General features: G+C 51.9%; 2 protein-coding genes across 3 annotated transcripts; one reads left to right on the forward strand and one right to left on the reverse strand.

The window, feature by feature from the left end:
- Window positions 1-1,325: 1,325 nt before the first annotated feature.
- LOC149913202 (zinc finger CCCH domain-containing protein 11A-like) lies at window positions 1,326-8,556 on the reverse strand. Of its 2 annotated transcripts, XM_090130471.1 has the most exons (9): window positions 7,069-8,556; window positions 4,928-5,699; window positions 4,379-4,586; window positions 3,614-3,737; window positions 3,074-3,136; window positions 2,736-2,822; window positions 2,108-2,446; window positions 1,725-1,801; window positions 1,326-1,603 (listed from the first exon to the last, which is right to left on the reverse strand). In XM_090130471.1, exons 3-9 carry the CDS (start codon window positions 4,430-4,432, stop codon window positions 1,547-1,549), a joined length of 801 nt encoding a protein of 266 aa, XP_089986597.1. In that variant the 5' UTR covers window positions 4,433-4,586; window positions 4,928-5,699; window positions 7,069-8,556; the 3' UTR covers window positions 1,326-1,546. The 2 variants fall into 2 exon arrangements, with proteins under 2 accessions (XP_089986597.1, XP_089986596.1); XM_090130470.1 differs by lacking the exon at window positions 7,069-8,556 and having other exon boundaries at window positions 4,379-4,494; window positions 4,928-6,382.
- Window positions 8,557-8,790: 234 nt separating this feature from the next.
- Window positions 8,791-13,212, forward strand: LOC149913203 (uncharacterized). Its single transcript, XM_090130421.1, has one exon. The coding sequence runs from the start codon at window positions 10,880-10,882 to the stop codon at window positions 11,777-11,779; it is 900 nt and encodes a 299-aa protein (XP_089986547.1). The 5' UTR covers window positions 8,791-10,879; the 3' UTR covers window positions 11,780-13,212.
- Window positions 13,213-18,925: the final 5,713 nt, after the last annotated feature.

The following is an 18,925-nucleotide window of genomic DNA, read 5'->3' on the forward strand; positions in this document are numbered from 1 at the left end:
AGGTGACGAGGAGTGTACAGGGAGGGGGGGCTGGGGACAGTCGGGGGACATGTGGGGTCTGCTGTGGGTGTGACATGGGGTCGGTGGTGTCACCATTGTTGGTGCTTCCCTTCACTGGATGCCACTGGGAGTCGTTGAGTGTCACTGTCTTCGGGTGACACCGTGACACAGGGTGACCTCGATGTGGAACAGCCGTGACGCAGCGTCCCCATCCCTGGCTGTCACTGTTGTTACCGTCATCTGGTGTCACCATCACTTGTGTGCCACCATCTATCGGGTGACACCATTCCCTGTACTCTGACCACCGCATGGGGCCAGGCACAGGCAGCTCTGTGTTGTCACCATGCTGTCACTGAGCCTCTCACTGTTCTTTGTCACCCCTCCAGGCCCGCCTAGAGCTGGACCTGGTGACACTGGAGTCCTCTGGCGCTGTCACCATCGTCTGACATGAGGATGGGGACACGCACGGTGGTGAACTCTGTGCCACCACCAGAGGGGACTGTGTGACACCAGCGTGGCACAGCCGTGACGCGGTGTCATCGTCATCGGGTGTCGCGTTCGGCAGCCAGCATCGGGTGTCACCGTCATGCAGAGGGGACAAAGGGACCCCCTGGGGACGTTGAGCTGAAGCTGGGGACACTGTAACCAGCTGGAGGACTTCCTGGAGAAGTGGGGACACAGCATCGTGCTGTCACACCACCAAAGTTGGGGACACCTTCATGGCACCCTGGTGGTGTCACGTACTGGAGATGGGGACACCCCCACAGTGTCACCCCCACGGACCACTTTGTTCCCATGGGACGGGGGTTGACACCCCTCACTTTTGCAATTAAGGTTTATTTTTCGATAATGGGGGTTAGGGGATGTCCCCCCCCATGTCCCCATGTAAACTAAGCATGCACGCTGCAGTTTTCAGCCTAGGCTTTTAAGAGCAAAGCCAGAAAATTCCACACCGCTCAGTACAAAGCTGTGCGATGATGAGAGTGACTCAAGCTCTGCCCAAAGGATGAAAAGTAGCATCAAAACGGCTGAAGAGAGGGGGGACAATGAGGCAAGGTAGCACTGCAGAGAAGTCAGGAGAACACCTCTGCCTTCTGGGATCAGGCAGCCGGCGGAGCCTCTCTTCCCCCAACAGAGACGCCTGCAGGGTGAGGGGCACACGCTCACTTCTGCTCAGTGCTGCCCCGAGAAACTCAGACAGCTCGAGACAGCTGTTCTCTAACTCAGCGCGCCTGTGCTCAGGCCGTGCTACTTGCAGTTCTGTGCACGTGCTTTGCAGGCAGTGCGTTTATGGGCAGGGCCAAGGACTGGTGCGTCCATTGCTTCTATAACCTGCAGCATCCCCTGATGGAGATGTGGGAGTTCTGACCCAGCGCCGCGAGTGGAATAACGAGGAGGTGGTGCAGCAGCTCACTGAGTGCCACTGGACAAATCAGGCCGTGCGCTCTTTGTGAATACAAAGCTCCAATTGTTTATTGATGGACTGCAACCAGAGTGCCAAGTTGGGCTGCTGCCACGAAGCCGCTGCCTTCTGATGCTCCTCCACTCAGTCCTTCAGCTGCAGCTTCTCCATCATCTCCACAAGGCTGTTCATTGTGGAGGACTGGAAAGAAAGAAAGCGAGCGTCAAAGTAGGACACCGCTTCCCCCAGCATTCTACAATCCCCTTCACGTCTGACAGACAGAGAACAACAAGAGCCGTGTCTGTGCTCACCGAGGACTCACCTCTGCACGTGCAGCGGCAGCTCTCAGAGCAGCCTTCTTCATTTCTGCTCTCCTCTCTTTTTGTCGTTGTCGTCTTGCTATAGAGAAAGAGGAGAGAAATTCAGTTTGTCAACAGCAAAACCGCGGAAACATGGGTACATGAAAACAGGTTAGGAAGCCTCTCAGGGAAGGGTATTTCCAGTGGGACAAGCAGAAGGCCGTCATGGATTTCATGGGAAAAGAGAGGGTTACACTTTCTGGCACTTCCTTGCCATTGGACTCGGCAGCCTTCTACTCTTTTCCCCTCTCCGCAGAGAGAAGGAGAAAGCAAAGCAAATCCTAAGCAAACTCCATGCACCTGATAAGGGAAGCACCTCACCAGGGCAGCTGCAGCACCTTCCTACCTCTTCGCTTTGAGGTCCGGAACCGCTCAGTCGGCGCTGGGGCAGGCCCAGGGTGTGTTGCTGGAGCTGGCACACCGCCTCTGCTCTGATGTGGGCTCTGAGCCTTCTCCCCATCGCGCTCCACCTTCACTTGTTTCTTGGCAGGCCACAGCTCTGCTTTTTGCTCCTCTTCCTCCACTCCCTTGCGCTTTCTTGCAGCCATGGTCTTGGAGAGGGAGTGGTTGTCAACTGCAGGGGAAGGTCTTTCCCCTCTGCTGGGACCTGCTGTTCCAGGAAGCCCTCCTGGAGCCTGGAGAGGAGCTTTCGCGTACATCTTGCCGTTTGGCTCAGCACCTCTCCCTGTTCAAATCAAGCAAGGGGAAGCAGCAAGATTAAAAGAGAGTCACACACTGCCTTCGGTCTGCAAAATGGGCCACAATGCTAGGAACTCTCGAGTGTTCACAGCAATGGACCTTGGGATCTTGGCTGAACTGTGGGCCATTTCCAATTGGGACAGGAAAGGCAACTGTAATCCCCAGGGATTAAGATCTCAAGCAACACGCAACGACAGCAGTCCCAGGAAAGGACAGACAGAAAGCCTAACTAGAAAGACAGTGCACCAAACCCAGATGCTGCTGTGTGTCTGTACCTCTCTTGGGGGCTGTGCCACGCTCCATGCTCCTCCCCTGGCTTCCTGCAAGGCTGCGCTTCACTGCAAGCCTGCTTGCATCAGCTTCTGTCAGAAAGGAAACAAGAAAGACATGAAGAGCATCTCTTTGGAGGAGCATTTTAGCACAGCCAACCACAAACTTCTGCTCCTCAAGCGTAGTTTCTTCAATTGGCCTTTCTGCTGCTACAACGCTGTGCCATTTCTGCAGTCAGCACAGATCTGCAGTGCCCCTTCTTTTCTCCTCCATCCCACACAGCCCTTCATGCAGCCCTATTTAGAGGCAGGTACCCACACCACAGCTCACAAGAGCTTCTTACCTGGGGAGGCTTTCCGTTTCCCCCCAAGCCCAGCACCATTCCATGGACGCGCAGGCTCCGTCCCTACAACAACAGATTGTGTGTTGATTTCACAGACACCAGGAGCAGCACTGTCCTGTTAGCCCACGTCCACCACAAAAACCAAAAGACACTCTTCTACAGCCAGAACAGAAACTGATCTTTAAACTGCAGTGCGCTTGCACAAAGCACTACTGCTCTCATTCCCGCTCAGGTGGCAGCAGAGGAACCCCAGTCTGCCTGACAGCTCTGCATGCTGCAGAGCAAAGCTGCGTCAGCACACAAAACGCTATCAGCTGCAAAAGTCGAGGCACGGATTTTTTGTCCCTACAGGGAATGCACTCAGCTCTGAGCACCACCACTTACACACACACTTCTGTCTCACTGCTGCCATCTGTTGCTGTTGGCCTCTCTAATGCTTCCACCATGGTTACCGGACATCCCTGCAGTGCTGCACCGCTCAGAAGTAATACTTAAAATGCATTCTTCCATACTTCATGACAGAGGACTGCAGAGACTCACTTTTGCGTGGTGCTAAGGATGGTCCGTCCCCATCGCGTCCCTCTGTGCGCTGCAAGGCGCTGTTGGTTCTCTGGCAGCCTGCTGGGTGCTGCTCCCTAGCACAGGGAACCGCGCCGCGCTGCTTCTGAGGAGAGAAATAAAGGAAGGGCCATGGAAACGGGCACCCAACGTCTGCAAAGAGATGCAGCGTTCCAGATGGTGCCAGAGATGGGTATCAGAGTGCTGAGACGTTAGTTATCACTAACGGAAACATTTGGGAGCGCATTCACAACATCTGCACGCGCTGCAATTTCTGGGCATATCCAGCTTTCTCATCGTTCAGGTGGAGAAGACGGGCGCTCTCAGACATCACTTCGGGGGGTTAAACCAACACACCTGCAAACACCAGCATTATTCCGAGGGAAACAGTGACTTCAGGTGCCACAGTTCAACCCATGCAAAATTACCGTACACAGCCTTAGCTCTTCACCACTATTTCTTCCCCACCCTTTACTACTGCAGGCAGCTAGAACAAACTTCTCAGCAGAAACCCAGGGCAGCTGGCAAACCATAACCAGGCGCAGCTGGCAGGAGGGCAGTGCCCGCTCTCTGCTCCCACCCTGCCCCAGCAGGTTAAGGAGCCTGGCAATGCTGTCCTGTTGCTGCAAGTGCACAACCCAGCCGCTTACTGAGCTAACAAAGGACCAGCAGGGCTCCCCCTGCTCCACCCCTTCCGCTCCAAAACCAGAGAAAGGAGAAACCCAAGCGAAAGAAACCCAGCCATACCTTTCCACGTGCAAAGCAGCGATGGGAACTGCGTCCGTCTCCCTGCTGAGACATGCTGGGGAACGTCTCAGGGGAAGCTCAAGTTCCCGGGGTCCTCTCCACAGGGACTGCCCGCACTGTTGGAAAGAGCTGGCTTCACTCTCTCTTCAAGTGCCTCGATCCCCAAAATCTCCTTTTGGAAAGGAAAAAGGAACCCTAAGGAAAGAACCTGCAAGTGAAAAACAGTGAGGAAGAAGCATTTTCCCAGCATTCTTCTGCTGTGCAGTTTAGACTCTCGGGCAGGGCAATGTCTCGAAACCAGCTGGTTACAAGGACTGTCCCCAAAATACACCCAGCTCCTGTACAGCTGCCATGATTTCTGACAGCAAGCGTTCTCCATCTCCTCAATAGTTACGCGCCTTGAAGCACATGGCTGGTGTTGCTGTCCTGAAGAAAACTCCCTCTGTCTCACCGCCAGCCGGGACGAGGGCTGATGCAGCGTGCCCACCCCAGCCCAGCTTTCCTGCTGAGACACCTCCCGGCAACCACCCAGCACCAAACCCAGCTCACCTGCTCGGCCTGCTCAGCCTGAGCTGTGCCCAGCTCACGCACACGCCGCAGCGGTGCTTCCGACGGGCTCTCGCAGGGTGATCTCTCAAGGAAAGCTCACAGCTCAGTCTCTGCGTGCAGCACGCTCACCAGAGCACCAGCTCTGCTCACCGGCTGTGCCACAAACGCTCCCACCTCGGCAATGACTGTGACCTCAGCGAGTGCCCGCATCACTTCTGTGCTTCCATCATAAGCAAAGGGCGTGCTCACCTCCCAGATCCAAATTTTAGGAAACCAACACCACGGTCTCCCAACGGGTTTATTTAAGTAAAAGAACAGAGAAATTAAGATGACCCTCGTGCAGCCAGTTCTTGCTCAGGTGCTGCACGATCGGACCAAGGAGATGTTACCCCCACGCTGCCTCCAGCTTGGAGGATTTGAGCTCCCAAGCAACCAGCAAGCATTTGGACGTGCCCTCCCCCTGCTTTTTACAAGGACAGACGAGTCCTTCTTGGGATGCCAGCTATTCTGCAAAGGCGGAATAGCTCTGTTCTTGGGCCGCAGCTCCATGGCCACGCGCTTCTCAAATACTGGGGCTGCATTACCTCCTGGGCATCCACACGTGCTCTGACTCTCCCGCAGGGTTTCTGGCTTCCTGCTGGGGAGCTTCTCATCTTCTGCAATATCATTCCTGCCTCCTCTGGTACCATCCTGGGAGATGCTGCGGAGCTCATGAGCCGGAACTACCTTCCTCCCATCAGCAGCTGCTCTTGCTTTAAAGAAGTGCCAGCACCTACGAATCAGCTTGGAGAAAGTAATTCTGGGGACCCAGAGACACTGCAAGTCTCAGTGCAGCTCCCACAAGAACGCTGCTGTTAAATCCATAGAATCATAGAATGGATCAGGTTGGAAAAGACCTGAAAGATCATCGAGTCCAACCGCAACCTGACCATACTCCCCTAACTCTAACAACCCACCACTCAATCATGTCCCTGAGCACCACATCCAGAGCTCTTTAAACACGTTCAGGGACAGCCAGGACACATCCCCAATTAGCCAGGACTGCTGAAGGATGATGGAGAGCGGCTTGGCAGCCACGTCTGCCAACCCCCTCAGCACCCCAAGGTTCAATCCATCCGGCCCCATGGCTTTCAAAGCAGGTTTTGTTTCTTTAATTATTGTCTCCCATTCTATCTTTTCTTTTAGAAAGGAATCTAAAAGATGAAAAGTAAGAAAGTACTAAACAAAATGAATCAAAAGAAATGAAAAAAGGAAAGAAAGGGGAAGAGATGAAAAGAGACGGAAAGAAAAGGGGAGAGGGAAAGAAAAGGGGGGAGGGAAAGAAAAGGGGAGAGGGAAAGAAAAGGGGAGAGGGAAAGAAAAGGGGAGAGGGAAAGAAAAGGGGAGAGGGAAAGAAAAGGGGAGAGGGAAAGAAAAGGGGAGAGGGAAAGAAAAGGGGAGAGGGAAAGAAAAGGGGAGAGGGAAAGAAAAGGGGAGAGGGAAAGAAAAGATGGAAAACAGAAAACAAAATGAAAAAAGGAAAAAAAGGAAAGGAAGGGAAGAAAAGAAGAAAAAGGAAAGGAGAAAAAACCATCCTTCCATCACCATTGCTACCACAAGCACTAAACCATATCCTGTAACTAATCCAGATGCCTCTTGAACACTGCCAGGGACGGCGACTCCACCACCTCCCTGGGCAGCCATTCCAGTGCCTGGCTCCTCTCTGAGAGAACAAGTTCTTCCTTATGTCTAACCTAAACCTCCTCTGGTACAACTTATGGCCATTTGCTCGGGTCCTGTTTGTTGCCTGGGAGAAGAGGCCAAACCCCTCCTCATCACAGCCTCCATTCAGGAAGTTGTAGACACGTTCCAGGGCCTCAATGTCTTTTTTTGTAGTGAGCGGCCCAAAACTGAACACAGTGCTCAATGCGTGGCCTCACCAGGGCTGAGTACAGGGGGATGATTCCCTCCCTGCTCCTGCTGGCCACGCTATTTCTAATGCAAGATGCTGTTGGCCCTCTTGGCCACCTGGGCACACCTCTGTCCCTGGAAAGGTGATGGAACAGCTTGTGCTGGATGCCATCTCCAGACAACTGGAAGAAAAGGAGGTTATCAGGAGTAATCAGCAAGGGTTCACCAGGGGGAGGGCATGCTTGACCAACCTGGTAGCCTTCTACAATGTTGTCACTGGCTGGGTGGATGTAGTGCATGTAGTCTACCTTGCTTTCAGCAAGGCGTTTGATACCGTCTCCCACAACATCCTTATGACAAAGCTGAGGAAGTGTGGACAGATGAGTGGACAGTGAGGTGGGTTGAGAACTGGCTGACTGGCAGAGTGCAGAGGGTCGTCGTTGGCGGTGCAGAGTCCGGTTGGAGACCTGTAACCAGCGGTGTTCCTCAGGGGTCGGTGCTGGGTCCGGTCTTGTTCAACATCTTCATCAATGTCCTCGATGAGGGAATAGTGCTCACCCTCAGCAAGGGTGATCTGTGAGGCCCCGTGTACTGAAAGGCAGCCACACGGTCTCCCATGAGCCTTCTGTTCTCCGGGCTCAACAAGCCCAAACCTCTCAGTCTCTCTCCAAAGGAGACATTCCCGATGCTTTGAAGCCTTTGAAGTCACGTTCCTGATGTCCAAGTTACGTGCCCATCATGTGTTAATGCTGCTGTGCCAATCGGTGGGCTCAACAGCTGCAACAAAGACACCAACGTCTTTGGGATAGGCTTATTTTACTGCCTATGACAAAATAAAACCAAAGTCATATTGGCAGTGTCTATAGCCAAAAGAGAAGCTTAGCAGTAAAGGGAATAAGCAAGGCAGTGGGCCTACTCATTGCCACGTGAGCACAGTGGTGAAGAAAGATCCACGACCAATAGCCCCAGCACTTTACCATCAGCCAGATCCGCAGTCACTGGGGAGCCCCGTTTGCAGGGAGGATCTGAAGAACCCCTCCCAGCCATGGGGAAGTTGCACAGCAATGCATCCATCCCACGAGTGAGGCGTCCAGAGCCGCTGCAAGCATCTCCAGCCTTTCTAGCACAGAGTAAACCAATGTACGGAGCAGTCCGGGGGAACAGCCGCTGCCCTCTTTCTCCTCTTGGTTTTCGCCCCGAAGCCTGCCCAGGGCTCAAGGGGAACAAAAGGCGTCGTGCTGTCAATCTTGCTGTAGCACGGGCCTCTTTGGCAAGACTGTCTGCCCAGCCCCCCCGCGTCGGGCTTCGTCGGGTAACGAACTCAGCAGCAAAGCGCCGTGACTTCCTCTGCCTGCCCTGGAGCCGCAGCCCGAGAGCTTTCCGGCCCCCGGCCTCCCTCTCCCTGGTCAGCGCCAGCGCCGCCAGCTTTCTTCTCGGACAGACGTGAATACAGAAAACGGCAGTCGAGTCCTCCGCCTGCGGGGCAGCGGCTCAGCACGGCGCTGCTGACCGTTCGAGCCGAGCCGAGCCGGAACCGAAGGCGGCCGCCCGACTCTGCCGGGCTCGAACGCGTCTCGATCGGCGGGGTCGGTCCCTCTCTTTCGGGGCTGCCCGGCTCGGCCAGGAGCCGCTCCCGGACACCGGGCGTCCCGCCGCTCGCAGTCAGCCGCCGGTTCTCAGCCGGCGGCGCCCCGCCGCGACGCCGACTCCGGAGGACGGCTCCGTTCTGACGCGGGACGGACGGGGCCCCGAGGCGCGGGGCGGGCGGCGGCGGGGACGCGGGGCGGCGGAGCGCCGCTTTCCCGGCACGGAATCCCGCGGCCGCCATTGGCGGAGAGCCCGCGCTCGGCCCCGCCTCTCCCGCTCTCCTATTGGTCGGCCCGCGGAACGGGGCGGGCGCTCCCGGCGGGGTCGTTTGCGCCCGCGGTCGCGCCGTCATTGCGTCATCACCGCGCGCGTCCCGCGTGGCCCCGGCCCGGCTGCCCGCGGCGCTGCCCCGCGCCGCGCGCCCGCTCCGCTTCCGGGGACCCGGGGCCCGCGCCCCCGGATCCTTTTCCTCCGCGCGGCCTTCCAGCCGCTCTGCCCCCGGCCTGCAGAGATGCCTCGGGTCGTCGTGACCGAAGTGCGGGACCGGCGCGTGGCGGTGTTGAACGTCGTTCCGTTGGCATCAGCCGTCGGTCAGCCCGTCCAGAGCCCTGTGCGGGGCCTTCGTTTCCTCAGGCGGATAACGGGAGGATGCCGGAGCCGAGGGGCGGTGGGAGGGAGGCGGGGACGGGAGCATCCTGCCGTGCCGCCAGCAGCCCGGGGGCCGCGTGCTGTGGGTGCCGGCACGAAGCTCCGCCGTCCGTCAGCACGGGAGCTGCGGTTCTGGTGCAGCAGCAGGAGCTCAGCGCAGCCCTGCAGAGAGCGGTCCGGCAGCACGGGAGGAAGATGACGGCCTGGAGCGCGAGTGCCTCAGCAGTGTCTGCAGCCTGCGAGGAGCCGAGCCGGGCTGGGGAGAGGAAGGTGTGGGAGTCCCGGGGAGGGATGCGCGATGGCAGCGTTATTGGCAGGATCAGCTGCTTCCTCCACCGCTCCCGACGCCGAGCACTGGTTTCCTTTGAGAAGCAGCCCACTGTCACATCTGTGGGGTTCCGCAGGACACACAGGCATGGGGTAAGTTTAGGTTGGATATCAGGACAAACTTCTGTGCGGAACTTCTACAGCCGTGGGTGGGATCCCCCTGAGCTCCCCTTCTCCAGGCTGAGCAGCCCCCTCTCTCTCAGCCTCTTGTCATGGCAGAGGTGTTCCAGTCCCTTCACCATCTTGGTAGCCCTGCGTTGGACTCTTTCCAGCATGTCCAGCTGTCTCCTGTACTGGGAGCCCAGAGCTGGACGCTGTTCTCCAGCTGCAGCCTCCCCAGTGCCGAGCAGAGCAAAAGGAATGGTGCAGAATACTGGTCCTTACCTGCTACAAGAGAAGTCAGGACTAGGGCTATGATGGGAGCGCATTGCTTTATGATTGACGTGGAGAACTGCTAGGAAGAAGGCCTGGTGGGCCTGAACACAGATGCCGGGTGGTCCAGCTTTTGTTTCACTGGAAACCAGGTACTCCGTGGGCAGCAATATGGAGATATGTTCTCCATGCAGTTGTGCCCCCGTGGCTTCTTTCTGATATGCTTGGGAAGTCCCACTAGAACAGGCTGCCGTGTGAGACAGAAGTGAGAGAGAAGCATCAGTTGTGTGGGTGGAGTTTTACTATCTCTGTGTTCACATCTTTCATGTTTGTCTTCTTTTTTTTTTCCAGTTCAACTCTGCGTGCGTCGGTCTGCCTTTGCTAAATCCTTTTCTTGTGGCCTTAGGCAACAATCGAGGGGGTCTCAAGTTTCAGCGCTGAGCAAGAAGCGCAGGCACTCAGGAAGGCCATGAAGGGCTTTGCTAAGTTGATCTCCCTCCATGGTCAACTGTTGTCGTAGGCGCTAACGAGATATCGGGCTGTGATGTGAAAGGACCCCCTGCTGTGTTTTGGTAGGCGATAACGGGGTATCGGGTTGTGACGCGATAGGACCTTCCCCGCTCTGTGAGTAACGTGTGAGTAACACGTGACGCATGCTTAGGGGGCTTAGGCGATAGGGATGTGTATGTAAGGGGTTGTTGTGCCTTAATAAATTGCCATTTGCTTCTATATCATATTGGTGTCAATGTTGCTATGGCCCTAGCGAATGCAGATCGCTAGCCCCTAGGCAGTGCGGCCTTTGACACGGTGGTTGCCGGAGTTAACAAATGGTGCCCCGTGTGAGGAGATCGGACTGTCACCCTTTACCTTCCAGCAACTAGCAGTGCGGTGTCAGGCTGACGCCGGGGCCCACAGTCGGCAGAAGGCAGCGTGCTAGTGTCGCTGTGCTGAGGTCTGGGCTATCATTGAATTGTAACGGGGCTCATAGTCAGCGGGAGGCAGCGTGGTTGTGTCGCTGCGCTGAGGTCTGGGCCATCATCAAGCGAGAACCAGCGCGGTACAGGCGCTGTGCCACGATTCGTAGTCAGCGGAACGGCAGGGTAGCAGTGCTGCGCTGAGGTCCGAATCATGGAACCGGTAATTAAGGTAATACTTCAGCTGTGCAAAGATTACTGTGACAAGAACATTCCTTCTAAGAAGGAGGTCGCTGCAGTTATCTCCAGGTTAGAGCAGGAGGGGGAGGTTAACGCCCCCCAAGAGATTCTTGACCACTGGAGGTGGGACAATCTCACCTCCGCGCTCACGCAACATATTGTGAGCGCACAGAAGGGTGGATCTGAGCTAAAAACTTGGGGCCTGATACTAGGAGCGTTGAAGGCAGCCAGAGAGGAAAAAAACGTATCGGTGGAGGCTCGGTTGCTTTTGGGTCTCAGCGACGGGGCTGGGACACCGGACCCAGGGGGCTCCGGAGGGGGCTCGGGAGCGGTGGTTGTTTACAGGGACCGAGAGGAGACAGAGCCGCGAGCTGAACTGACAGTGCCCAGTCTGAAAGAAGACAGACAACAAGATAGCAGAGGACGTTCGCTGACTCACCCCCCCCCGCCACCATATCCAGACTGGTTGGGTGAAACGTTGTATCCTTTATCTGAATTGTGTCAGTGCGCCCTGGGTCAAGGGAGCGGAGGAGGGTACGACCCACACGGGCAAGAGCAGCTTACTGCCGGCACAGGGAGGGGGCAGACAAAAGGCCTGCTGTCTCAGATTACACCCAAGGGCAATAACTCGGGCAATAGCTGGAGCAACAGCTCAGCAGATGAAGGGGAAGTTAGTTCTGGGAGAAATGTTAGGGCATTGTTGCGGGCCACCCCGGGAACGCTTAACACCCCAGGAGAAATTATCCAGTGCGTCAGCCTGCGACATCAAAAATCTCTGCAGCGACAAGGGCCGTGTTTTCAGTGTGGCCAATATGTGGAGATAGAGCCTGGCAGGGTATCCCAAAGAACCCCCTTGGTGGCCCGTGTTACTTAGGGAAGCTAACGATGCTTGCTCCAAATTATACTGGCTGTCTTAGTGTGTCTCATAGCTTACATCCTAATAGGTGTCACCGCAATATGAGCCTGGAACCTGAGTGTGATGATGCAGTTAAGTTGTGGAGTGTCACAGTATGCATCTTTGTTTCAGCGGTAGCAGCTTTAGTCCAAATAGAAAGACTGGCATGTTGGTCTGCGAAACAAGCCAATATGACAACGCTTATGCTAAATGCAATGCTTGAAAATCTTAGTAGTGTTTGCCATACGCTGTTACAAAGTAGAGCGGCTATTGACTTCTTGCTGTTAGCTCAAGGACATGGATGTGAGGATGTTGAAGGAATGTGCGGCTTTAACCTCAGTGTGTCAATACATAAACAGCTACAATGGATGCAAAAACATATGCAGAAGATTAAAGAAGAGAGTGATCCCTTTGGCAGTTGGCTGGATGGACTGTTCGGGGAAATGGGCTCATGGTTAAAGCAATTGCTTAAGGTTCTCGCAATAGGGCTCGCAATCTTTGCATGTCTTTTGATTTGCTTTCTGTGCTTTATAGGATGTCTGCAAAATAGCCTGCAACAAATGATTGAGAGGACTTTTGACCAACGAGTAGAGTGTCTTAAGCTATGTGAGAGACTGTAAGAAATGCAACATAGGGCTATTAGGCAGTATGCAAATATCGCGCTGTAACGGGGCAAGGCTTTACCGAGCACGGGGAGGGGGAGATGTTGTCATAGGCGCTAACGAGATATCAGGCTGTGATGTGAAAGGACCCCCTGCTGTGTTTTGGTAGGCGATAACGGGGTATCGGGTTGTGACGCGATAGGACCTCCCCCACTCTGTGAGTACGTGTGAGTAACACGTGACGCATGCTTAGGGGGCTTAGGCGATAGGGATGTGTATGTAAGGGGTTGTTGTGCCTTAATAAATTGTCATTTGCTTCTACATCATATTGGTGTCAGTGTTGCTATGGCCCTAGCGAATGCAGATCGCTAGCCCCTAGGCAGCGTGGCCTTTGTCACGGTGGTTGCCGGAGGTAACAGCAGAGGATATGGGGATAGGGGCCACAGGCTGCAGGAGCAGAGTGCTGCTCAGGAGAAGGCAACGTGTGAGGTAAAGGTGGCACATACGGGCTTTTGTGGTCACCTTGGGTTATGGCTCGTGGGGTTATGGCTCAGGGCCACACCTTCGGGTCACAGGGCCCCCCGTCCCCTCTCCAGAGGAATTAAAAGCACTCCACCACCACCCCACACCCCCCCTTTTCACCTCAACCCACTCCCCACATCCTCACGTTCCCCTTGTGTCCCTATACGACCCCATATCCCAGTGTCCCACTTGCAGCCCTGTGGGATAAACAAAGTCATTATCTTGCTAACGTGTAAAAAAGCTTAGCAGTAAGTTGAGCCAGACACAAACACACAGGAGACACCTGACTCCTACATGTAACCAGTTGTTTTTGCGCGGGTATAAAAGGTTGTGAGCACCTACAATAAAGGTCCTTCGTTCTGCACCAGCAAGGGAGTCTGCGCCTCTCTCGCCACACCAGCAAGGGAGCTCGGAGCCCTCTTGCCACAAAGAAGAGAGGAGAGGAGAGAAACGATAGAGCAGAACAAAGAAAAAGGGAAGAGAGGAGCTTTTAAGGGGAAGAACAGGAGAGGGATGAGCAAGAGGGGAAGAGAAAGAGGTAAGAAGAGCAGATCTAAAAAGGACAAGAGGAAAAGAGATGGCGGGGAGAACAGAGGGAACAGCAAAAGAGGGAAGGGCAAATGGAAGAAGAAAGGAAGGAATGGGGCAGAGAAAAGAGGGAGAAGAGTGCAGAAAAAAAAAGGAGAGGAGAGAAAGAGAAAAGGCCACAGCAAACTGAGTTACTGAGAAAAGAAAAAAAGAAGGAATATGAATAATTTTTAAGTTCTACTAAAGTCAAAGTCTTATTAAGACAGATTTTTTTTTTTTTTTTTTTGCAGTGTTTGTATCTTCTAGACAATTAAAGAATATTCAGGAACATTTTCAGTACATTTTTGTAACGTCTGTTTCATCTCAGCTGCTCTAAAATGCCCAACAGGTGTCGGGGGGGGATCATCTCCTTAAAGGCACTCAGAAAATCCCACTTCTTGTGTCTAACATCGACAAGCTTACCTTCATGAAGGAGTAGAGAGACTTCCCATATACGGTCAGGAATTCTCTTCTGATACCCAGCATATCAATTCCGGAGCGGGACACCACCGCTCCGATCAGAGTGTTGTCATCTGCATCCAGGCCCTGGAAAGCAAAGCAGCCACATGCAGCTAACAGAGAACCTGCTGGAGAATCACCCACAGACACAAAGGTCTCAGTGCCCAGTCTTGTGCAGGAGCTGCTCTTAATTAGAGCATTTTTGCATAATGGAGCGATCCATTAGCAGCTTGCTCCTGACTATTACCCTGATGTGCAGAAAAGCCTGAGCTGTCCTAGAAAAGCCAGTTTCCTGGCTGGCTGCAGCTTCCATCACACAATTGCCACAATGCTGCTGACTCAAGCATGCAAATGCAAGAAAGAAGCAAGCAATCTTACTCCACAATCTGTTTACCTTCATGGATTTATACAGTCTTTCAGCAAAACACGCAGGCTTGTTTTGCGTGCACTTTACTGTAAGGAGAGACAAGAACAAGAGAATTAAGGTCAGGAGAAGCAGGAGCTTTTCCACACCGCTGCAGCACTTTCTTGGTGCAGGTGTTTCTTCTGTCAAGATGCAACTCCAGGCCAACAAACAGCAAACGCAGTGCAGGCATCCACAGTCAGTGATGTGCTGTGAGCTGATGTCTCTGCCTGCACACAGCAGTATTTGCATGAAGGCTTTCATGCCTCCTGACAGCAAACCTCTGCTGCCAAAGCTCCCTTTGGTCAGGCACACCATACCATACAGCACAATATACATTTCTCATCTGACTGGGTCTGTAAAGCATACAATCTTAGAACCGTTTGGGTTGGAAGGGACCCCTAAGATTATCTAGTTCCAACCCCCCTGCAATAGGCAGGGACACCTCCCTCTACACCAGGGTGCTCCAAGTCCCACTCAGCCTTGCTCTGTGCCCATAAACAAAGACAAACCCGTACGTAACAGTCACTCAAGGGAAGACACAGCACCTCTAATCATTTCATTTCTTTGTAGACAACATTTAAAAGCAGAGCACTCACCTACAGGCAGCAAAGCATCTTCCAGGTCTCCTGCCATCTCAGATTTAATGCTGTTATGTCCTTGTTAGCAATGCCTCTGTACCATCAAAAACTATGGCAGAAAGTCACAGAGATTCAAAGGACCTGTTATCTCAGGACTTCAGGAAGCGCAGTGAGACCCCAGTCCATCTGTCTCCTCGCTGGCCCTTCAGACACTGAAGATCCTGCAGGAAACGAGGCCACGTCCACCACGAGGAGACTTGGGGCAGCTCTTCTCCAGGCTCTGCAGTGCATGGAGGAGGTTGCGCTCTTCGTGGGCAGACAGCTGAGCGCCCTGGAAAGCTCCCGGCATCTCCTCCTACCCGCTGCTCAGCTCTGCAAATTTGTCTGACTTGATGAGAATCTCTGTATTTGCAGAAGCTCAGATCATCAGCAGCACAGGCATACTTGTTCCTGCAAGAGGTGAAAGGATTATTCTAAAATATCCCTTTCACATGTAAGTGGATGAAATAATTGAAAAAAGAACTGATCACACAAGTCTCCTTATTAACCCCTTTTTCACCAACCCATCTGTTACCATCCAGCCTGGTCAATTCAGTATAGCAAACTGCCTCATTCCTTTTAGCACAAATTATGAGATGTATGATGATTTAACAGAAAACAGAAAACCAACCTTCCTTGCAGAACAGTTCCTGAGTGCTTAGCAAACCTATTAGCCACACAGGCCGTTCAGTAGCTCGTTTGCTCCATCTTTTGGTAGAAGAAAGGACTGCAACGCTGTGCTCCAATTTACTTGAGGTTCACTCATCAAAGAGCAGTTTCCACACCTAAGCACAATAGCTTTTCAGGTTAGAGACTGCTCCTCATTTTAAGAGCTCAGCAATAAGACAAAACAAAGAAAGAAGACTGCCCAGAGAAAACACAAAAGGGAACGGGATAAAACAGCATTTGCAGACAAGGCAAACGACCAGGGGAAAAGTCACATTTCACTCCTGGAACCTCAAGGTCAAGACTCCACAATCCTGCACTCAATTCTCATTCTCCACCCTCACAAGTGGACTGAAGAGAATTCCTCTAGTTCTGCCATAGCCTCCAACACTCCGTTTGCCAGTTTGAGCCATGGAAGTGTTTTCAGCCTTCTAATATCACTGCCTTCCACTCATGAACCCTAACAGTTCAGAACATTTCTTTCCATATGTCTGGGAACATGTTCAGCAATTTTCATCAGGTTGCAGACCCCTCTGCCTTAAAACAAGGCAAAACACCCCAAGGCAGCAGTGTGATTTTCCTCCTTTACTTTTGCAGCTTGGCATCCATTCTTGCCTTCCCACTCACATTTTAGGAGATGGCTACAGAAGAGCTGTATTTCTCAATGTCAGTGGAAACAGAAAATATGCTCTCTATAGAGCACAGCATCACCCACTCAGACAAGCACCTGCAACTGTCCAAACCACACTGTGTGCAGGCAGCAGGGTTTCATGCACAAGAAGGTGTTTAAAACAGGATGAGCAAGAGAATCCACTACTGGAAGGAAAGAGGGATGGCAAGAGCACAGCTGGAATGAGCACAAAGCCCAGTGAGCAAATGCTGGCTGATAAGTTACTTCTTCACAGCTTCCTAACCACTCTCTTTCCTGCCTTATTCCCTCTGTGTTCATTCTCATAAAAGATGACCTGCCGTTCTGACACAACAGAACAACATCCCGATAGATGCTTCACAGCAGTGTCAGCAACTCCTCCATTTTCATGTCAGTACAGCAGTATCATTAGAGATCCTGGATGTGGTCCAGTTTAACTGAGACATACTTCTTCATCTAAGGACCAACTGCCTGTACGCCGGTCAGAAAGTCAGAAACACATCAGCTACCTAACAGGCAGTGGAGCAAAAAGCACTTCACAAGCTCTTGTTACTAGGAGGGAAAGACAGACTGCATTATATTCAAGGTCCAGAACTATGCCTTTACAAAGACAGACCTGCACTGTGGTAAGACATCTGCTGAACGTGAAAGGGCAGGCATGTAGCCAAAGAAGCAGCGTATGCACTGATGAAACAGACTTCCCGAAGAATCATGGAAACAAGACCAGGAAACAAGGCAAACTTCACAAAGATAGAAGCAACAACAGCTCACAAATGGTATTAAGCAGAAAGAGAAAGAAAAAAACAACAATCTTTTGTTACTAACAGTCTTTTCATCTCTGATGACTATCAATCTGCCTCTTCAATCAACAAATGCCATAAGAGAACTACACTTGTTGACTTCATGCAATCTACAAAGATGAATTCAGTCCCTGAAGCCACATTCAGCGCTAAGTAATTATTCTTTGTTCACTACCATAAGTATACAACAAGCAAAAGTATGAAGTCAGTTCAACCATTCTCATGGCAGCCATAATACAGCAATAGTCCTCCCTTGGTTAATTAAGTATATCTCTATTAGAAAGCTAGGAGGAAGCTACTAGGGAAGAGAGGCAATACTGGTACCCATACCCAATTTCTCCAAGGTATATGGACCAACAGTCACTGCTTTGGAAAGAAAGAAGCTTGAGAGAAACCAAGTGCTTACCTGGGAGCGATACTTTTCACACTGAACGGCCAAGCCATCACACCAAATTTCAAATGAAATATTTCAGGTTGACAAATTGAGTACTGAATCTCACATTCTTCCCACTCTGCGTATATAAAGCACAGGGAAAAGGAAATTGTGCAAAACAAGGACAGGCTATTCAAAGCACACGGGAAATGTCGGGATCATAAACCACATATGCACAGAATCAAACCAAAGTTAATGGCCACTAGCTGGTATTCAACTTACTTTTGTGACTCTTTTCCTTCAATTTTACCACCTTGCCTGCTCGGTTAATAAAACCACAATTGTAAGAGTAAAGCAAAGGCACAATTTAGTGCTACATCAATTATTATGGCTTTGTTGTGACACAGTGGTGTTCAACAGATCCCAGAAAGCTGTCCGGATGCCTCAGAAGCAATTAAGGTTTGATTGATCTAACTCACTACAGCACGCCATGTAAAATGTTCAGAGACATTTGAATGATTCTATTATACAGAAGAGATTAATGCCCAGAGATAATTTAAATTAAATTCAAGTTCTTTTAGCAACTGTTACACACAGATTCAGTCCTATTGTGGTAACAGTTAAGTCATTGCTTTACAAAGAAAACTAATTAAATAAAAGAACTGTGACTAATAGGTGGCACTGCAGCCTCGAAAAAGTGAAACCACATTACTTTATACTCCTCAATATCAAAGTTACTCCCATAAAACTGGACATTTTCTCCCAAATAAACCAGTGTTCTCCCAAATAGACGACATTTTCTCCCAGATAGACCACTTCTCTACCAAAGATGTGACATATTCCCCCCAGAAATACCAGCTTATTCTTAAACATATGGCCTCTTTTTCCCAGACAGCCAGCTTTCTCACAAACAGATGTCACTGTCCAACCAAGTCTGCTAATTATCACCCACAAATAGCAGTTTTCTCAGAAATACCTTCCACTTTCTCTCAAAAATACTACTTGACACTCCTCCAGAGGACATTTTCTCCCACGTATACCATATTTTCTGCCCAAAGGACCAGTTGTCACACCAAAAAGACCACAGTTGCTCTCCAGTAGAAGACATTCCTTCCCACCATTTCCCACTTTTCTCCCTCAACTATGTCCTTTCCTACCAGAAATGCCACTTTTCCCTTGGAAATTTCACCTTCTCTTCCAAAAAGAGGAGATTTGCTCCCAGAAAACCCCTTCTCTTACAACTGCCACACGCTTTCTCCCAAAAAGCCTCCATGACAATGCCAAATGGGACACCTGCAGCCAAGAAGAGGACATTTTCTCCCAGAAATAGCACTTTTCTCCCAAATAGAGATTTGGATTTGGAGATAGGATTTTCGCCAAAGTCTTTCATGGTTTTGGGAAGAAATACCTGTTTTCTTCCCAAAAGACATTTTCTTCCGTCAAGAGGACATTTTCTCCCAGAAA

Source organism: Phasianus colchicus, chromosome 40, assembly GCF_987193195.1.
Source record: "Phasianus colchicus chromosome 40, bPhaCol1.hap1.1, whole genome shotgun sequence".
In the NCBI taxonomy this organism is placed as follows: Eukaryota; Metazoa; Chordata; class Aves; order Galliformes; family Phasianidae; genus Phasianus; species Phasianus colchicus.